A 22,360-nucleotide genomic window follows, 5' to 3' on the forward strand; every position below is an offset into this window, starting at 1 on the left:
AGACTCACTTTCAAGGCACCGTGTTGGGCCTTTGTTCTGTAAGCCAGTCTAGTTCAATTGGAAAACGAAAGTTTGGCACCTTCAACAGTTCTTTTCTGGAAGATATCAATAGAAATATATAAAAGACATGCCTTATGCTATCACGTCTTTGGTGTCTTTCTTCACTAAACACTGATACTAGTTGTCTAACTTTTTGTTGCTCTGTATATCTATAATTTCTTATGTTTTACAAAGTGCAGCTTTTGTACACCACTGTTTAATGTTAATATTTATACTTATAAGTGTACCAACATAAGACTGCCATTAATTTGTCTTTGACCTATACTTTTTTTAAATTAATTAGATGTGTGTTATTCTATTTAATTGTGATGCTGTGTATTTATACACTATCACTGTATAAGAGTAATGAAGGATTAATGATGGAGTGGTGGTCCCCCCCCCCCCCCCCCCTGAGGTGGGGAAGGAAGAAACAAAGATGAGTGCACCTAAGTGCTTAGCAGTGTGATGGAGAGTGAGTTGGAGGAAAAGAGAGAAAAACAGACTCATGCAAAAACAGACCTCAACATAAAATGTCAACCAAAGGCACACAAAGAAAATTACCCTGTCCATCTGACAGTGAATTTCAGAGCAACTGCCACATACTACTAGCAAAACAAATGCAGTCACAGCTTATCCAGTACCTGCACACTGGAAAATGGTAGAACAATAAGAAATACCTCTCAGCTAGTAGAAAATATGAGAGACATTAAAACCCTGGCACAGCAACACAGCTCTCCTTTGATGTAGAAAGAATGCAAAGTGGTATCCCTGTTAACGAAATCATAAAACTAATTGTAAAAAACTGAACACACAGATAAGACAATAAAATTGTTGAAGTCTGTAACACAACAAAATTATTTTAAATTCAATCAAGAATAATACATACACGAAGAAGGTTTACCCATGGGTACATCTATTTCAGAAACGTTATCCAACATTTTCATGAGTCATATAGGAAAATTAAAATTTGAAGACATAACACCAAAGAAAAGCTGAAACATCATCTACTGGTACAGGTGCACGGATGACATAATGTGCATAGTAGATGAACCCAAGAACAGAATGCAGCAACTGCATTGTAAGCAAAAACAAAGTTCACAACAGAAGAAAAGCAAGAAAACTCACTCAACTTTCTAGACATGGCCATAAGAAAAGACGATAACAAACACACATCTGGCAAAACAGAAAATGCACAACAAAGGACACTCAAACCACCTGCACAATCAGAAACAGGCTACAATCAGATACATCTTAAGCAGACTGAACTGGATCCCCCTAAACACTTCTGGCTACCAAAAAGACCATTATAAAACAAACAGCATTAAAAACTGGATACGAAGAAACATTGTGTAGACAAAGTAAACAAAAAAATAAAGACACAAATAATGGAAAAACTAACTAAACAACACCAACACATACAACCTGCATTGCCACAAAAAATGGTATACAATGACCTACCACAACAAATTCACACATAAAATAGGTAACATATTCAAAAAAGAAGCATAAACATTGCTTACAAAACAAACAACTGAATACAAAAGCACATCCCAAAACTGAAATCAAAATCTGACAGATACCAACAATCTGGTATCTGTAAAAAGTAAACTTTCACAGCTGGAAATGAAATAATTAATAAAATGTTCTGGGGTATTATGCCATAGTTGAATGGATTTTAAATTAAAACCCAATATTCGTCCCCATCTGCAGAGGACACTTTCAAGGGGGAGCACAGCTTCTTTGAAAGTGGGATTCACAACCTGGCTCACTACTGACTGCAGCAAATTTCTGTTTCCACACAGTGGCATGACTTCACATTTTGAATTCACGAGTCCAATTGGCCATTGTTAAATGTCACTGTCTGCTCTTGTTATCACCAATGGTGGAAGACTGGAACACACACATCATCTTCAGCACCAGAATCTAGATGTCATTCCATTTCACGCCCTCCTCTGTCAATCTCCCTTCTTGACAGATCAGCTGTTGTGGAACATGCTTTGCAGCCAGGAGAGCACCACATTCAAGACAGGACACAAGTACTGGCAGTCACAAGTGGATATGAGGAAATGCTATACAGAGAGGCCATAGAGATTGTAAAACACCCCAGGGATTTCAATAAGGAGGAGAACATGAAACTGAATGACAGCTGGATTCAGGTGCTGAGGAAGATGTGTACCAGTTCTTCCACCATGGGGTGATAACAACAACGGATGACAGAAGTGTACAACAGTCAGTTGCTCTTGGGAATTCAAAACATGTTACATCATACCGTGGAAGCACGTAGAAGCAAAATTTTGCTGCAGTCAGTAGCGAGGAAAATATCCTCCACAGATGGGGACGAAACATTGGGCTTTAATGTAAAATCAATTCAACCACAGGATAATAGCCCATAACATCTTATTAACTGTAATCTGTATCTCTCATTCAGTTGTAGAGATTGTGAAAAATATACATTAGAATAACTGGCACGACATTCAACACAAGATATAAAAAACACATCATTTATTAATTGTATCTGTATCTATCAGCTCAGTTGCAGAGATTGTGAAAAATATACATTGGAATGATTGGCAGAACATTTAACACCAGATATAAAGAACACATCAGAGCAATGAAATATGGTACAAACCATTCAACATCATCTAAAACAGGAGTACCACAGAACAAGCAATATTGAAAATGATATGAACATTATAAGAATCAGTAAAGACAGACATCTCCTCCCTTTCCAAGAAAATTTTCACATACACAAAGCATTAACACAAAATAAAAAATTGCTCAATGACCAAATAAATATTGGAAACCAGACACTATATAAAATAACTGAAAAAAATCACATGAAAAAGAAAAAGAATCTTTTCCATCCTTCACACTCCCCCCCCCCCCCCCTCCAACTGCATTCCACTTCTTGCTCCTCACCTTTCCCTCCAACTCACCCTCCATCACACTATTATGCACTTAAGTCCACTCATCTTTGCTTCTCCCTCCCCCACCTAATTTAAAAACATTCCATCACTATTCCTTCACTACTCTCAGACAGTATATAAATACACAGCAAGATAATTAAACAGAATAACACACATGTACTTAACTAAGAAAAGTATAAGTAAAAATAGCAATGTGCTGAGTAAAACGTAATAAATGCAGTTCTGCAGAGAAACGAAAAATTGGACTACAAGTATCAGTGTCTAATGAAGACAGATGCCAAAGATGTGCTAGTATACGGCGTTTCCTTATGTAGGTGAAAAACCAAGCAGAAATCACTGAAAGTAAAAATCAAGAAATTGTTAATGAACTAATTTTCATTCTTAAAATCAAATCAAATTTTAAATATCTTTAAGTACAGACCACTGATGGTGCTTTATCTCAATAAAACTAAATGCATCTGGTGAGAGAAATGGATATTTTCTTGTAGTTGTAATGACTGAACAAAAATACCCTCAAAAATTGTTAAGGAAGAGTGTGTTTGCTTTATAACTGGTGTTTGTCGCCAGGCCAGGTGGTCCTGATACAGCAGTCCTACAACGAATTCAAAGCCTATTGGCAGTAAATGGCAAAACAAGCTACTGTTTCAAGTTGGGACTACGTTTTTTTCACACCTGCAGTGTCTTAGCTAGAGTTACACTACAAAACTTAAGACTTCACTGGAGACATTCTTTGCAAACGACAGCACCACAACAGACCCAGGGAAGTGATCTGACAGGGACCACTGTTGTTTGTATCTTGTGAATACCACAATTTTCAGAGTTTACGCGCTTTTCCCTATATACCAAATGTGTCACTGAAGAGTTTGGTACATAATAGGGCTACAGCACCGTTTTCATGAGTGTGAATTTAAGTTTTGCTTGAATAAAATCCAATATGCTACAAAATATTTACAAATTTTGTAAGGGAATCACAAGCAGAAAATGAATGCTACTTTAAACAAAGTAACTATTTATAGTAGAGACCAACACTGTAGTAGCCATTGCTGTATGGCAGGAGATTGAGAAATTGCAAGCTGACTGTCACAGAAACTCCATTTTCATAATTAATATTTGCCTATACTTCCAATTTCATGGATGTCCAAGCTCAACTTGTATTTCTTTCCCTACAGATAGGAAAGAAGCAAGATTAGGGTTTAAAGTTCCATCAACAGTGAGGTCATTAGAGACAGAGCAAGGGTTTGAACTGTTTTTTTAAGGTTGTGGTTGAAATTTGGTTCAAAGGAACCATCCCGGCATTTGCCTGTAACGATTTAGGGACATTGCAGAAAACCTAAATCTGGATGGTTGGATGTGGATTTGAACTGTTGTCCTTCCCTACAATATCAGCCAGTCAGTACCAATGAAAGTCTTGCTTGATTTCTATTCTACAGTTTCCTGTACGTCTCATAGGGGTTGCAATTCTTCACTCACATCTACATCTCACTTTGATATTCTTCCATTTCATCACAACCAGTTCGTTCATTCTGCTGTCAGTTAGTTTGTGATGTGCTACAAGTTCTTTCTTGTGTGTATCTTTCCATGTTTTCTAGTAGCTTGTAACATAATTTTGTGTGTGTGTGTGTGTGTGTGTGTGTGTGTGTGTGTGTTTGGAAGAAGCCTGGCACCTCCAAAAACCTAAGCCACGTCTCTCTCTCTCTCTCTCTCTCTCTCTCTCTCTCTCTCTCTGTGTGTGTGTGTGTGTGTGTGTGTGTGTGTGTGTGTGTGTGTGTGTGTAGTTGGTTGCTTGTTTTTGTCTCTGCTACTTTCTATGGTCACATTTTTGTTTATTCATTTTTTGTGAGGCACTTCATCATTCGCGCATGAAGTTCATGCTTGAATCAGCCACTAGAGGACACCCAGCCTGCTAATACGACAGCAGTTGCATGTACAGCTTGTCAGTTGCATCCCCTGTTAGAACTAATGCCAACATAGGCTGGAGCCTAAGGCTCCACCGCCCACTAGTGTATTGCTAATTGTATTGTACCTTGTCTTTCGTACGGTGTACTGTTCAAGTAATAAATTACGGTGTTCTTCAGTTAGAACAGTGGGTTTGTCAGCCTTCATGAGCAACCTCAACTGCAGTACACAACACCACTACAAAAATAGTTTTACAACAATGATGGAAGCTGAAGAAATTTGGTGGTAAGTTCCTATGGGACCAAACTGCTGAGGTCATCGGTCCCTAGGCTTACACACTGCTTAATCTAACTTAAACTAACTTAACGCTAAGGACACACCTATGCCCAAGGGAGGACTTGAACCTTGGTGGGAGCCGTGCAAACCATGGCAAGGTCCCAAGCGGCGCTAAAGAAATGATTAAAATTTGTGCCATTGCCGGGACTTGAACCCGGGTCTCCTTGCTTACTGGGCACATATGCTAGCCATCACACCACCACAGCATAACATAACTGCATGGACTACCCCAGTCCACTGCCCTCCCTAACACAAACTTAATTTTATATATATAAAATTACAGCAGAAAAATAGTTTTGTTTTCTAGAAAAGACCCACTATTTCTGGATGGCAACCAGCGTCCTCCAACCACCACTAATTGTCACATTTCTCAACATACACATAACAAAAAGTAAGAGCGTAAAGAGAACACTAGTCGACAGCAGACACCTCGGTATTCGTTTTATTTGCATCAAAAATACAACTGTCAATTACCATACTATATAGTTTGTATTGCACTGAAAAAGTGCTAACAGAAGACCCCTGCAATACTAAATACTGTACCTAGAAATGAGAATTGAGTGAGGAATGAATTGGATTAACACATGTAATTTTCAGGTGTTTGTGATCATTAATGCATAAAGAGTATCCTGTGACCTATTCTCTGCTGATAGAGGAGTTAAATTCATAGTGCTGAACTAATGTACCATCACTTACTACATTTCCTAGTTTCTTCAAGCTAAAGCTTTTGGTAACAGGTGTTTTTTACAAATAAAGGATTTAACCCACTTTCAATAAGAAGCTCAATCCAATTTCTCCTGATGTTTCCAGCATTTCAACATTACACCTCCTATTCAGTTGCTTACTGAAGCAAAAGAATCTACCGCTTGACTGAAATGATAGTAAAATAAGTAATATTTAGGAACTATTAATCTTCTGATGAAGTTGAATGTGAGTTATGACCGACAAAATAACATAGAAAGTGATGACCGCAAAAAAAGTCTGAATGCACACAAAGTAATCAGTGTTAAATTAATTCATATCATTAAACTATTTAAAAGTTGGTACGAAAGCATTTGAAAACACAATGTAAGACATAAACAAAATTGTGTAAAAAAGAAGAGGAGGGGGAGTAGGAGGATGGTGTAAGGTTGTAAGTAAAAAGACATTCATGATTTAGTAATTGTTAGTTTCTACACAAAAAAAGGAAATCTTATCCATAATATAAACCATTGCAGTACTTTAAAAAAATCTTTAAGATATTTCAATCTTTGTCTACTGAACGTTACATATAAGATGTCTGAAAAATTACGAGTTTTACATGCTAAACTTTACATTAATAGACCAAATGGCAGAAAAAAACAAAGGGTGGGCTATTAGCATAAATTTCTTCATTATATGTGTCAAACATTAATTTAAAAATGGTAATTTGAAATATAAACTAATGGTGCATACCCTCTGCCTAATGCTGGCCAAGGGCGGTGTTTCTTCCAGAGTTTACCAAGGTACCAATCACTCTGATTTTCTACCAGTCCAATAGCCTAGAACCAGTTAAATTCATAATTTTAAACACAAGTCAAATAACACTCTATTTTTATAAACACACGCATATGTTTTTGTGGGGTAGGGTGATAGATTCACCTGCTTGGGATCTAGTTTGGAGAAGATCTTCCAGAGCTCAGCTATGTCAGTTGCAAATGTTACATCCGTGTCCAGCACAATTGCTTTCTGTAATGTGTCTGGTAGAACTTTCGGTAATGTTAATTTCAAAAGTCCGTATACTCCTGAATAATGTTTGTTTGGTATCCATGAAACATCCGGAACAACATTATCTGCCAAATAGAAACTCACTTCGGCTGCATAAAGAAAGAAAAAGACGTTTTTAATAATCAAGCTGAAAACTAACGTGTCTAGGTTAATATCTTCCTTGTTACATTCTATGTATTCACTTTCTTATGAAAGAGATAAAAGCAAAATAGATATGTTATCATAGTGAGAAAGCCACACAGTAAGATAAAATGACACAAAAATTCAGGTGACATGCTTCTAGTAAATGATGAAAGCTTCAAACTCTCTATATTTGTTGAGAATGATTTGGCAGCAGATCCCTAGGTCTTTGATAATTTCAGTTTTTTAGGGGGGGTGGGGGGATTCTTTTGGGTTTACATTAATGCTTCTGAAGCTCATACAGTTACTATTATCTAGACCAGGTGGAGTCACTTAATCCACAAACTCCTTGTGTGCACCCCATACACAGTCAACTACCAGGGTAGCGGCATCTGACATGTAGTGTACCCCTGAGACTTTAAGGGAGACCACAGAGTTCTCAGTCCTGCCACAGTACCTTTAAAGTTTCTGGTTACAGCCTTCTGCTGCTCTGAAAACCTGGAAGCCAAAAGCTGCTCTAAGCATAATGCTACAGATATTTAGCTTCACTAAAATCCCATAAATAAAGCTAGCCTTCTCAACCATCCCTGACAGTTACTAGAACTGTCCAGGTATGACCTGGGAGCTCAGCTGACAAGACTTTTTTCATTCCAATGTGCATCACAACCTGCAGCTGGTTGCACCCTGTTTCCTGCAATGTCTCCAGAAGAGCCACTTCATTACATTAAACAGGGCTGCAGAGTTCCACTGCTAACTAGACATATAAGGAGAAGAGGTAAACACCCTAAGGCAGCTAACCCACAACCACAGCTAAACAGATAACAAATAGCAGGGCCAGTGGTATCCAACAAACCACAGTGTGTGAAAGACCACTGTAATGCTGTAGGAGAGGTACAAGTTGTCATGTACATTAGGAAGGAAAAGTACACTCATATTCTTATGTTTTACAATGATAAGAATTTTAAAGCTAGTGTTGCACAAGCAGAAACCCATTTTTGATAAAATTTGTTACTACACATAGGTCTCCACACACTAATTCTGAACTATTCATGAAACAACTTGAGGCTCTAATACATCTTTCACCTTCTAAACTAAATGAGATAATAGTATGTCATCATCATATCATATCATCATCATTTAAGACTGATTATGCCTTTCAGCATTCAGTCTGGAGCATAGCCCCCTTATAAAATTCCTCCATGATCCCCTAGTCAGTGCTAACATTGGTGCCTCTTCTGATGTTAAACCTGTTACTTCAAAATCATTCTTAACCGAATCCAGGTACCTTCTCCTTGGTCTGCCCCGACTCCTCCTACCCTCTACTGCTGAACCCATGAGTCTCTTGGGTAACCTTGCTTCTCCCATGCGTGTAACATGACCCCACCATCTAAGCCTGTTCGCCCTGACTGCTACATCTATAGAGTTCATTCCCAGTTTCTCTTTGATTTCCTCATTGTGGACACCCTCCTGCCATTGTTCCCATCTACTAGTACCTGCAATCATCCTAGCTACTTTCATATGTGTAACCTCAACCTTGTTGATAAGGTAACCTGAATCCACGCATCTTTCGCTCCCATACAACAAAGTTGATTGAAAGATTGAACGGTGCACAGATAGCTTAGTCTTGGTACTGACTTCCTTCTTGCAGAAGAAAGTAGATCGAAGCTGAGCGCTCACTGCATTAGCTTTGCTACACCTTGCTTCCAGTTCTTTCATTATGTTGCCATCCTGTGAGAATATGCATCCTAAGTACTTGAAACCGTCCACCTGTTCTAACTTTGTTCCTCCTATTTGGCACTCAATCCGTTTATATTTCTTTCCCACTGACATTACTTTTGTTTTGGAGATGCTAATCTTCATACCATAGTCCTTACATTTCTGATCTAGCTCTGAAATATTACTTTGCAAACTTTCAATCGAATCAGTCATCGCAACTAAGTCAAATACTATATAAAGAGTTTAATTTATATTTTCAGGGGCATACTTTCTCTAGAGCCACACTAGGCTCCCCTCCAATTTCATCTCTGCTAATATAATTTGCAATCAGGGTTAGGAATCACCAGTACTGCTACTGACAACATTTTCATACATAAATACTGGGACTGCATGGTGATAATGTAAACTCTATAGTTAATGTTTAGCAGATCATGTTGCTCCATTTGTGATGTTTAATATCATGGTGCACAACCTAAACAGTAAGAGATGAGAGCACAAGATAATAAATGAAAAACAAATTGCTGAATTCAAAAATTATCTGTGAAGTAAAGACTGAAAAAATAAATAAATAAATAAATCACCTCATGAATGAGAACTATAAAGTACTAGCAACCTGCCCTGGCTTTGCGTGGGTAGCACTAAGTATCTATGGATGCACAACAAGTATCCACTTCCACAACTTCAGTAGGATGCAACCTCTGCTATGCAACAATTGTACAAAGCACACTGTGCCATGGAACAATGGTATGAAGCACACTCTACCATGTAACATTGGCGTGAAGCACCCTCCACCACTCGACACTGATAATAAACAGCCTCTGACACACAACTCTGGCACAGTGCCAGGTTACGCCAGCTATCATGATTCCAAGGAGTTCACCATTCACCGTTATATGCCAATGACATAATTTTCACAGCAATGAGGGACTTTCATTCATCACTACATGAGATGTTTATAATTTATATACTTTAACCTTCCTCAGAAACCACCCTATTGGTGAAACCAGTATCAAAATACCTGAGATTACCATGAACATACAAACATCACCATGGCAGGTGATATCAATTTATATACACAGTGCATCCCAGCTCCATCAGGACTGCGGCTATGAAAAATACATCAGGGATTATGTTCACAAAATCTCTGTATTTATTCAAAATAGTCTCCTCCTGAATTAAAACAAAGCTGACATCATTTTAAAAGTGTTTTGAAACAGTCACTGTAGTCCTTTTTTGGAGTTTTATTAATACTGCAGTACAGTTTTCTTGGATGTCCTTAATTGATTCACAGCAGTGTCCTTTCATTGTCAGCTTCAATTTGAGAAACAACCATGAGTCAACTAGGCCAAATCTGGTGAACACATTGAGTGATCCGGGACTATGATCCATTTGCTGGCCAAAAACTTACGCACAGTCTTCACTTTGTAGGCTGGGGTTTCATTATGGAAGAGGAGCCAGAAACCATCCACAAATGCTGAATGTCTCAAAAACCTTGATGTTGCCTCTCTGCCATTTCCTGACGAATGTCAGACGTACTGTTACATTCATAGCCAAGATGGCTGCTGCAGCAATGCTAGTGGTTTGACTTTCTACAGAGCTGTTTCTGAAACTTCATGGGTTGTTAACACCTCACAAAAGGGTAGCATTGCAGTTTAGAACTTAACACAAGCAGTCCTAACAGAACTGGGACACACCATATATGTTGGATAGATAGATAGATAGATAGGTAGATAAACAGACAGAAGATGGATAAAGATAGACAGAGGAAGACGTATAGGTAGTTTAACATAACCATAACCATATTTGACACAGCACTGAAAGACTTAAGTCGAAACCAAGCATCTCAAGTACAAACATTCCCTCAGAATTATTGAGATCTTTGGGAAAACAAATAACAACACAACCACTCCATCTACTATAGAAGATATACAAGATTGGTGAAATTACCAAGGATTTCATGAAGAGGTTAATAACCCTAGTTCCAAAGAAGGCAGCTTTTGACAGAATATTAACACAAATTACTTACAGAAAGAGCCAATTTGGGGGGGGGGGGAGGGGGGGGGGATCAACTTGGGTTCCAGATAAATTTAAAACCACACAAGGTCATACTGAGCTTTGTGTGTTGTCTGACATTGACATGTTGAAGGAGAGGGTGCTCCATGTGCGGACAAACTCTTTGAATTCAAAACTTGATTACAGCATGCTGTTTCTCAAGCATCGAGATAGTTATGACAAACCCTGCATTGTGGCATGCTACCATTCGGAGACCTCTAGCGACACAGGGCTACAAATATGTAGACATGAAGAATGATGATATAGAAAGTTAGTAAAGTTTGTTTTATTTAAAACACTTTAAAGAGTTTTCAAATACAGCATCGGGAAGCATTACTTTTCAGTATGGCTTCTTAAATTGAGTTGTGAATCTAAAATGATTTGTTCCACAGTATTACGATTTATCGTCCAAGTGATCCCCATGATACAAAACTAACTAACTAACATTGTCAGACAGCATATGAGCCCACCATCAGGCTTTATGGTAAGGGGTGCCATTAGGTACACAACTCTGTTACCTCTGGTAAGCAAGGCCATTAAATAGGGCAGTAGTCATTACATATCTGATATGTTAATACCAATAGCTGTGCACTGACTTTGAGGTCCCCTTGAAATCATCATTCAAAGAGATAACGCAAGATTGCATGTTGCCCATGCTGTCCTGACCTACCTCAATTCAGAGGGTGTTTGACTGTTACCCTGGCCATCATGGTCTGCTTTCCCATCCACTGAGAAATCTGGTCTCATGTTGCTAAGAGACTGACATCCCCCACTCACCCCTCTGATTAGTGGACTCTGGCAGTGCTTTGAAGCAGTGTGGAATAACATACCCGTATCTGTCATTCAAGTCCATTTTAACTCATGGCTCAGCCAGATTAAAGACACTTACGCTAGAGCAGATGAAATAACATTGTTGTCTTATGTCTTGCAGTCCAGAGGCTCATTGTAGATAGGATTAGCTTGGTTGTTTCTTACTACTGAAACAAGGAAATGATCAGACACCATTTGCATTTGCTCGTCAAATTCCAAGGGCCAACATTTCAATGAGTCCTTCAAGGTCAAATGAGGGAAGCTCCCACTGAAGAGCTAACTTGTACAATAAACTGCACCAGGACAAAAAATACTCATGATGGTGGCCTCTGTCCATGAATTTTATGTTGCAGTGTGCTGAAAAGGTGTGTGAGGCTTGCCATGTCTATGCATTGCCATAGTTAATTACGTAAATGATGTTTATAAATCATTACAGCTAACATGTACACATATTTGAGATTAACTCTTCGATTAGATGATGAGGCAGTAAAAGAATCAAAATAAATATATGGAATAACTATCACTATGAGGCTTGATGGGTAATAGGGAAAAATCAGGCAGATACTGTAAGAAACAGTGTAGTGAAACTATGTCTCAGAAAGGACATGATGGTTTTGACAGTGGCAACAAGCGTAGAGAAAGTGAATAACTTGTGAGTAGTGTTTTCTGGCTGCAAGAAGACCCACTGAGTAGGATACAACTGCCAAAAATAAGAAAAATGTGTAGAGGCTGGAGTGTTGGGGGAGGGGGGGGGGGGGGGGGATGGTTTTGGGTTATGATGTGTCCCACTCCATCTACAAGCTGTCATGCAATAGTTAAATGTGCCAATTTTTACCTTTCAAATATTTTTTGCTGTCACCATTCTTAAAGTTATTGCTGCAATGGACCTGTTTTGCAGTACCACTAGACCACACCATCACCTTTTACATTGGCACAGGTGGTGGAAAAAGAGCTCCATTCTATTTGAGCTGACACAGTTTTGCGACAACTCTTCTGCATTGTAATCACAATGTCCCCTATGTACAATCACTTTTACAATCACGGTGATATAGAGCTCTCATCAATTAGTAACTCACAGTAGATCATAACACGTATTAATGCACTGCTTTGACACTTGAGAGAGCCCAGGAGTGACAAATGACAGTTCTCATTTATTTTTCACGGATTCTTGCACTTACATTATCGCCAGCATCTATTTCCTGCATGACTTCCAACACACTGCCAAGCTGTGATGCTGTGGGCCTCCACATGATGTGGAGATACGCATTTGCTGTTGCGGTACACTGAGATGGCTTCTTTTACATCAAGCGGCATATACAGCAAACCAGAGCATGCACAATGATAAGTCCCACACTTAAGAACTACCTAAACCCCGTTTTTGGTTTCACCCTAAGTGGTTAGAAGTTGAACCATGCTAGACTGCAAGGTTCACTGCCAAGGCAATCTGTCAAGAGCATGGGTACTATAATCTGTGCAACTTTCCTAAAAACTTATAGTTTTTTCCCATAATTTTGATTTGTAAGGATTCTAGGAGAAAGAGCACCGGCCAAAGAGGCAACATATGAGTGTTGCTCCATTACATGGTTGTATATAATTGTAGAACGTTGTGTCATAACTTTTTCTGAAGTCACAGGTTCAAGTGATTTACAGCTGATGACTTACTCAACTGAATAATTTTTCGTCTGTTTTTTCACATTGTGGTGCATTTATTTTCTGTGTTCTGCAGTCAACAGTGTTGTTTTAAAACAACTTCTGAATTTCAAAATGATCTATCTGGTAGTCAGGGGTTGTCAGAGGGCACCCATGTGCCTTTGTGCATGTTTGTACAGCAAACCCGGGTGCTGAAGATTTCCAAGCTGTATCTGTTCCAAGGTTAATTAACCAGATGCTGTGACAAGTCACTCTCCTGGAAAGGATGAAACACAGTTGTCACCTCAGTTACTAGGCCTCAGATCGACACTTGCCCTGTTTATTTTCTCTAACGATAGGTTAAAGGAAGGCAAACAATATGTTTCTAGAATTAGTAGATTTAGAGAAAGCCTTTGACAATGTTGACTGCAGTACACACTCTGAAATTCTGAAGGTGGCAGTGATAAAATACAGAAAACAAAAGGTTTCTACAACTTGCACAGAAACCAGACTGTAGTTGTAAGAGTTGAGAGGCATGAAAGGGATGCAGTAGATGAAAAGGGAGGGAGACAGGGTCATAGCCTATCCCCAGTTTTATGCAGACTGTACAGTGAGCAAGTTGTGAAGAAAACTACGGAGAAATTTAGAAAGGGAATTAAAGTTCAAGGAGAAAAATAAAAACTTTTGAGTGATGACATTGTAATTCTATCACAAGTGGCAAAGGACTTCGAAGAGCATGTATAGTGCCTTGAAAAGAGGGTATAATGAGAACGCCAAAAAAAAGTAAAATAAAGTTAATGAACAGTGCTCAAATTAAATTGGGCGATGCTGAGGAAATTAAATTATGAAATGAGACACTAAACATAGTTCACTGTTTGAGCAGAAAAATAATTGGTTATGCTAAAATACAGAAGATATAAAATGCAGAGACTTTGGTCATGTTTGATGATAGACTGGAAAAATGCAAATCCATGTTTATAGTATTTGTTGATTTGGGATAAGTATTACACAATACTAAGTGAACACACACTCAGAAATTCTGAAGGTTACAGGGATAAAATGCAGAGAAATTTGGAAAGGGAATTAAAGCTTAGAGAGAAGAAATAAAAAAAAAAAAAAATTAAGGTTTTCCAATGACATTGCAATTCTCTCACACACAGCACATGACTCAGCAATCAGTTGAACATAATGGACAGTGTCTGAAGAAGAGGTTATAAGATGAACACTAATAAAAGTAAAACAAGGATAATAGAATGTAGTGAAGTAAATTATCAAGTGAGACACTGAAACTAGTAGATGGGTTTTGCTGCCTGGTGGGCAAAATAATCCTGGCAATACCAAAATAGAGGAGATATACGATCCAAACTGGCAATAAAAAGGAAAAATTTCAGAAAAAGATAAATATGTTAGTACGTAATATAAATTTAAAAAATTTAAGTGTCAGGAAGTATTTTTTGAAAGCAGCTCCCTGGAGTGTAGCCTTGTACGCGAAACATGAATTACAAACAATACAGAAAAGAAGGGAACAGAAATTTTGAAAATTTGGTGGTACAGAAAAATTCTGAAAATTAAACGGAAAAGTACTAAATCAAATCAGGGAGAAAAAAAATTTACGGCAAAAGGGATCTGTCGGTAGGGCACATTCTGAGGCACAAAAGGTTAATACAAGGGGCATTGAATAAGTAATACACCACACTTTTTTTTCTTGGCCAATTTCAATTGGAAAAAAAATGTGGAATTCATTGTGGGATGTCATGGAATATTCCCACTTCAGCTCCTATTGTTCCAGAAATTCCAATAGGTGGCAGCAATATACACAGTCTTCAAAATAGTGTCTGTGTGTTCCAAGCAGAGAGCTGTCATTGGGTTTCTTTTGACAGAAAACTAGAGCATCATACGTATTCAGTGCTTGCACAATGTCTACAGAGACCTGGCAGAGAACAAAAGCATGGTGTGTTATTGGACAAGGCATCTGCCTTCATCGCAACAAGGTCGCGCAAAATGTCCGGTCTCCCATGTGCCGTTCGGATGCACAGAGCTGTTTGAACATGCGGACACTCTTATTCGAGATAATTAGTGGATCACAATCAAATATCTCACTACAAAACTGGACATCTCTGATAGTGATCACACACTCATCCACCAGTTGGGGTACTCAAGGTGTATGCCAATGGGGATCCTCACCACCAAACCTTCAGACTTATATCTGTTTGGCCCAATGAAGGATGCACTCTGAGAAAAGCAGTACATGGATGATGGGTAGCAAGATGTTGGCTCTGACATCAACCAATAGAGTGGCACCATGCGGGCATTAATGCCACAGCATTGAATGGAGATTATTTGAACAATAGGGTTTTGCCGCCAAAAGAGTGGGGCATAATATGGTCCATTGGAATTCTGAATAATACCAACCTGCTTTAAGAAAAAAATGTGTGCCATTTGTAATTTGGTAACAGAGGAAATGTGGAAGGTAAATAAAGCATGCAACAATAACATAACCAAAGGACAATACAGAAAACATTCTCAGTAACAAAAAATCTGGTCTTCAAATTGACTGTCGGCTGAACAGCCTACATTCGCCTCGGAAGATGAAATTTGAAACCAATAAATTAGAAACTGTTGCCTTTATGAACATTTTGTGATTTAGCTTTGTACATATAGTTAGTGTTAGTTGTTTCTTCAAACAATTTTAAGTGTGATCTGTTTAATCACTTCAATATAATTTTTGCCTAATTATTACAAACAGTAGAAAAATAACTTCCTTTGCTAATTTTGTGGAGGATTTTGACTTTGTACAATATTACAGGATAATCAATACATGTAGTGGATCATGTTTTTACCATAACTGCATGGCAGAAAGCAGTGTACCCCAGTTTCATGTTCATCACACAGTAATAAACACACTTGGTTTTGAGCAATCAGTAATGGGTTACTACAGGGTTTTGTTTTGAGTTACTAGCTGTTTATAGCAAATTTTCATTCATCCAAAGCAATTATATTTAAGAATTTCTCAGAATATTTCTTACAATGATGTTCATGAACTGACAAATCTTTCTTAAGGAGAAACCATGAAATTATAATCTATAATTACAAAGAGAGACCCATAATACTGTCACAACATAACCACAATCAAGTATAAATCCAAGAGCAGAGTCATCAATGAAGTACAACACTAGCACTGAAAGCACATTTATTACGAACTTCAACATACAGACAGAACAGAACTGCTTTCTGCACAAAGAATGCTGCTGTTCATACACGCTAGAACGTTCCACAAAATGTAAAAATTACCTTCGTAAGAAACTTTGAATACCTTCCAGAAATAACAAATATGTCTAGCAACTGGATATGAACTGGTGACTCACAGCACATCAGCCAGCAAGTCCGACTACTGCTTGCAGTAGTATTGTTCATGTAAAGCTCACTTCCAACTTTCCAATTGCAATATCCTATTCAAATTTTTCATACAAAGTTCATTATCTAATTACCAGTAAAACACAAAAAATTAACTGTGCTAGCACTAAAGAATCAAGACACAGATGATTACTATTTTTAACATAAAACTTATTCCATTTAGATATGACAATACAATCCGTCAGCACACACTACACTCAAATCCTATTTAGCTCCAACTCTTGAGTTCAATAACCACTTTTTTCACACTTTTTCTAAAATACATTTTTATAAATGAAGGACACCTGATCTAAAGTATATGCATACCAAGCTGACAGTTTTTTCCTCCCGCTCCGCCCCCCCCCCCCCCCCCCCCGCCCTCCTTACATCAAAATTTTCCAATTATTCCTGAAATTATCAAACTTTATTGAGGACATATAATACCTCTATCACCTTTTCAGAAAGAACTATTCACTAATTGTCCTTTATCATTTCAACCAGCAGCTTATTATCTAATGGAGTTTCTGTGTAAAATTGTGATTACTAATTATTTCACAAATTCACAGATTTATAATATAAATATTTACAAGTAAAATATAAGTACCTTGTGGGACACTCCATGTATAGAACAGCGTCTGCAAAATCACCTGTGCAACTGAGTCTGCTATTAAGTGAAAGTGTAGTGGATTTTTACTGTAGAACAATATAGACTTTATTAATGTCACAACCGATCGACTGGAATTGTATCCAGCGCAAACAATGGCAACATGTATGACTTCACATTTTGGCACATCAGCCTCCTGTGAAGGAAGAATACAATGAAAGTTATCAATTATTTCAGCAGTTCACAGATTCATATTACCTTTACTACTATATAAAGACAAGTCACTGTTTAATTTTGTTACCAAAAATACTGAAAAGTACTTGACCAATTTATCTCAAATTTTTCCACAATACTCTTACAAACATTCAGACTGATACTAGCTACATATTTTTTAATAAACATAATATAGATGTAGCTTATATGGAGAAAACATTGTTATCAAATATATCTCATAAATTTCTTGACTGATTTATTTCAAATTTTTACACAATACAAAAACGATTTTTGAACAGGCATAGGTTATACATCAATTTAATATACACATATAAACTGATTTGCCAGAACATTATGTTCAGGCAGATCAGTACAGCAATAGCAGTGTCACATGGTTAGGAAAGATTGCTAGTTAGACACACATGCAGTGCATGAAGTATCAGTGAGCAGAATGGGGAAGGAGCATGCTCTATCTGAGTTTGAAAAAGAGCAGATTGTGATGACCCAGAGGCTCGGCACGAGCATTTCAGAAACTGCACAATTTGTTGAGTGTTCGTGAAACCTTGGCCAGGTGTAGTGGGGTTGAGCGGCCAACCCTCATTACAGGTGTTGGACATTGTAGGCTGAGCAAACTGGTAAAACAGGACAGGTGACAAACTGTGGTGAAATTAACATCAGTCTTTAATGCTGGGCAGAGTAAATGTGTATCTGAACACACATTGTGCCGAACACTCTTAACGATGGGGCTCTGCAGCCAACAACTGATGGGAGATCACGAATCTGTAATTTTTCAGATCCTTGACACCTGAACTGCAGAACAGAGACCAGGTGGCGGCGGCTCCATTATGCTCTGGGGAACATTCACACGAGCATCCATGTCTTCAGTGGACCTCTAGCAAAGCTCCATGACGGCCAAGGAATATCGTACACTAGTTGCAGACCACATACATTCCTTCATGACTATCACGTTTCCCAATGGCAGTGGCCTATTTCAACAAGATAATGCTCCATGTCACAAGGCCAGGAGAGGGATGGAGTGGTTTGAGGAACACACTGGCAAGTTCCAGTTGATGCACTCACCAGGTCTGAACCTGATCGAACACATCTGGTATGTGACTGCACATGGCATCGGTGCTCATCGCCCCCCCCCCCCCCCCTCCTCAGAATTGATGGAAATTAGATGACTTGTGTGTGCAAATGTGGTGCCAACTCCCTCCAGCCCAATCTACCAAGGCCTCACTGCTTCCACACCATGAAGCATCACTGCTGTTATCTGTGCCAAAGGTGGGCATACCTGCTATTAAATTTATTAAATGTTCTGGCTGATCAGGTTTGTGTAATGATTAAATGGAAAACATGGTTAGCAAAATTCTCAAAAGTACTTTACTGATTTACTTCAAATTTTTACACGATACTCTGATGAATACTCAGATGGACATAGGCTATATACTCTTTAAATATATTCAATATATAAACATATATGCAGTGTTTAAAGAAGAAGCATTGTTACCAAAAATCTAGATACGTACTTGTTGATTAACTTCAAATTTTTACACAATACTCTAATGAACATTGAGACTGACATAGGCTATTTATTTTTTGAATATTTATAATATATAAATGTTATGTAACGTTTTTATTGTTGTTGTGGTCTTCGGTCCAGAGACTGGTTTGATGCAGCTCCCCACCCTGTGCAAGTCTCTTCACCTCTGAATAACGACTGCAACCTACATCATTCTGAGTCTGCTTAGTGTATTGATCTCCTTGTCTCCCTCTACGATTTTTACCCTCCATGCGTCCCTCCAGTACTGAATTGGTGATCCCTTGATGCCTCAGAATAAGTCCTACCAACTGATCCCTTCTTCTAGTCAAGTTGTGCCACAAATTCCTCTTCTCCCCAATTTTATTCAATACCTCCTCATAGGTTACATGATCTTCTTCAGCATTCTTCTGCAGCACCACATTGTAAAAGCTTCTATTATCTTGTTTAAACTATTTGTCGTCCATGTTTCACTTCCATGCATGGCTACACTCCATACAAATACTTTAAGAAAAGACTTCCTGACATTTAAATCTATACTCGATGTTAACAAATTTCTCTTCTTCAGAAATGCTTAGCTTGCCATTGCCACCCTACATTCATCCTCTCCCCTTGAACCATCATCAGTGATTTTGCTCCCCAAATAGCAAAACTCATCTACTACTTTAAGTGTCTCATTTCCTAATCTATTTCCCTCAACATTGCCTGATTTAATTCGACTACATTCCATTATCTCTGTTTTGCTTTTGTTGATGTTCATCTTATATCCTCCTTTCAAGACACTGTACATTCCATTCAGCTGCTCTTCCAGGTCCTTCGCCGTTTCTGACAGAATTACAATGTCATCGGCAAACCTCAAGCTTTTTATTCCTTCTCCACAGATTTTAATTCCTACTCAAAATTTTTCTCTTGTTTCCTTTACTACTTGCTCAATATTCAGATTGAACAACATCGGAGATAGGCTACACTCCTATCTCACTCCCATCTCTATCACTGCTTCCCTTTCATGCCTCTCGACTCTTATAACTGCCATCTGGTTTCTGTACAAATTGTAAATAGCCTCTTGCTCCCTGTATTTTACCACTGCCACCTTCAGAATTTCAAAGAGAGTATTCGAGTCAACTTTATCAAAAGCTTTCTCTAAGTCTACAAATGCTAGAAACGTAGATTTGCCTTTCCTTAAGCTATCTTCTACAACAAGTCACAGGGTCAGTATTTCCTCGCTTGTTACAACGTTTCTACGGAATCCAAACTGATCTTCCCCGAGGTCAGCTTCTACCAGTTTTCCCATTCGTCTGTAAAGAATTAGTGTTAGTATTTTGCAACTGTGAATTATTAAACTGACAATTTGGTCATTTTCACACTTGCCAACACCTGCTTCCTTTGAGTTTGGAATTATTATATTCTTCTTGAAGTCTGAGTGTATTTCACCTGTCTCATACAACTTGCTCACCAGGTGGAACTGTTTTGTCATGGCTGGTTCTCCCAAGGATGACAGTAGTTCTAATGGAATGTTGTCTAGTCCCAGAGCCTTGTTTCAACTTAAGTATTTCAGTGCTCTGTCATGTTCTTCACACAGTATTGTATTTCCCACTTACCTTCATCTACATCCTCTTCCATTTCCTTAATATTGCCCTCAAGTGCATTGTCCTTGTATAGACCCTCTACATACTCCTTTCACCTTTCTGCTTTCCCTTCTTTGCTTAGGACTGGTTTCCATCTGAGCTCTTGATATGCATGCAGGTGGTTCTCTTTTCTCCAAAAGTCTCTTTAATTTTTTTTTTTTTTTTTTTTGCAGTATCTTTCATACCCTTAGTGACATATGCTTCTACATCCTTACATTTTCCCTCTAGCTATCTCTGCGCAGCTATTTTGCACTTCCTGTTGATCTCATTTTTGAGACGTTTGTATTCCTTTTCGCCTGCTTCATTTACTGCATTTTTATATTTCCTCCTTTCATCAATTCAAGGCAATATCTCTTCTGTTACCCAAGGATTTCTACTAGCCTTCATCTTTCTACCTACCTAATCCTCTGCTGCCTTCACTATTTCATCTCCAAAGCTACACATTCTTCTTCCACTGTATTTCTTTCCCCTGTTCTGGCCAATCGTTTTCTAATGCTCTCTCTGGAACTCTCTACAACCTCTGGTTCTTTCAGTTTATCCATCTCACCTCCTTAAATTCCTATCTTTTTGCAGTTTCCTCAGTTTTAGTCTACAGTTCATAACCAATAAATGGTGGTCAGAGTCCACATCTGCTCCTAATACATGAAGGGAAACATTACAAAAAATCCTGAAAGTGATTTACTTCAACTTTTTACATAATACTACTATAATCAGATGTTTTTGAGTAGGGTCCGTCTTTCGCAAAACACTATTTTGATTTTGTCCCAGACATGTTTCACTGCAGTTGCATCATGATCAGCGGTTTTTTTTTTTTTTGTTTTTTTTTATTTATTGTTATGGCTTCTTACCACATGGTGCAGTTTTCCTGCTGTATTACATTTCTACAGTGCCTGTTTTTCTTTACAGTTTGTCACCTGCAAGGTTTCTTTCTTCATCATCTTCTTCATTGCCACGTTCAGTGTTTTGAGTTGTCACTGTCACTGTCTATCAACTGTGATAACAAGATTATATAAACACCTTCCTTTAACCTATTGTTAGAGAAAATAAACAGGACAAATGTAGATATGAGGTTTAGTAACTGAGGTGACAACTGTGTTTCATCCTTTCCAGAAAAGTGACTTGTCACACCATCTGGTTAATCAAATTTGGAATAGAAACAACTTGGAAATCTTTAGCACACAGTTTTCTTATACAAACTTCCACAAAGGCAAGTGTGTGCCCTCTGACAACCCTGACTACCAGTTTAGATCATTTTGAAATTCAGAAGTTGTTGTAAAATAACACTGTTGACTGCAAAACACAGAAAATAAATGCATCACAATGTGAAAAAGCAGACGAAAAATTATTCAGTTGAGTAAGCCATCAGTTGTAAATCCTTGAACCTGTGACTTAAGAAAAAGTTATGACACAACATTCTACAATTATATACAGCCATGTAATGGAGCAACACTCATATGTTGCCTCTTCGGCTGGTGCTCATTCTCCTGGAATCCTTACACATCAAACTAGAAGTTTTAAAGAAAGCTCCACAGATTCTAGTACCCATGCTCTCGACAGATTGCCTTGGCAGTGAACTTTGCAGTCTAGCATGGTGATTCTGCAGAATGACATGTTCAACTCCTAACCACTTAGGCTGACAAAAGGTGTTTGTGGAAACCAAAAACGTGGTTTAGGTAGTTCAGGGATGTATCACTGTGCATGCTCTAGTTTGCTG

At 38.2% G+C, this 22,360-nt stretch overlaps 1 protein-coding gene across 1 annotated transcript in view; it reads right to left on the bottom strand.

Annotated features, from left to right (window-relative positions):
• Positions 1-22,360, bottom strand: part of LOC126094601 (xylosyl- and glucuronyltransferase LARGE1-like) — a 154,631-nt gene that overhangs the window by 88,876 nt on the left and 43,395 nt on the right. Inside the window, exons 4-6 of the mRNA XM_049909074.1 lie at positions 17,269-17,464; positions 6,819-7,033; positions 6,633-6,718 (exon numbers count right to left, since the gene is read on the bottom strand). Coding sequence (XP_049765031.1) covers positions 6,633-6,718; positions 6,819-7,033; positions 17,269-17,464 — 497 coding nt within the window. The remainder of the gene's footprint in view (positions 1-6,632; positions 6,719-6,818; positions 7,034-17,268; positions 17,465-22,360) is intronic.

The sequence above is a fragment of the Schistocerca cancellata genome, chromosome 8 (assembly GCF_023864275.1).
Source record: "Schistocerca cancellata isolate TAMUIC-IGC-003103 chromosome 8, iqSchCanc2.1, whole genome shotgun sequence".
In the NCBI taxonomy this organism is placed as follows: Eukaryota; Metazoa; Arthropoda; class Insecta; order Orthoptera; family Acrididae; genus Schistocerca; species Schistocerca cancellata.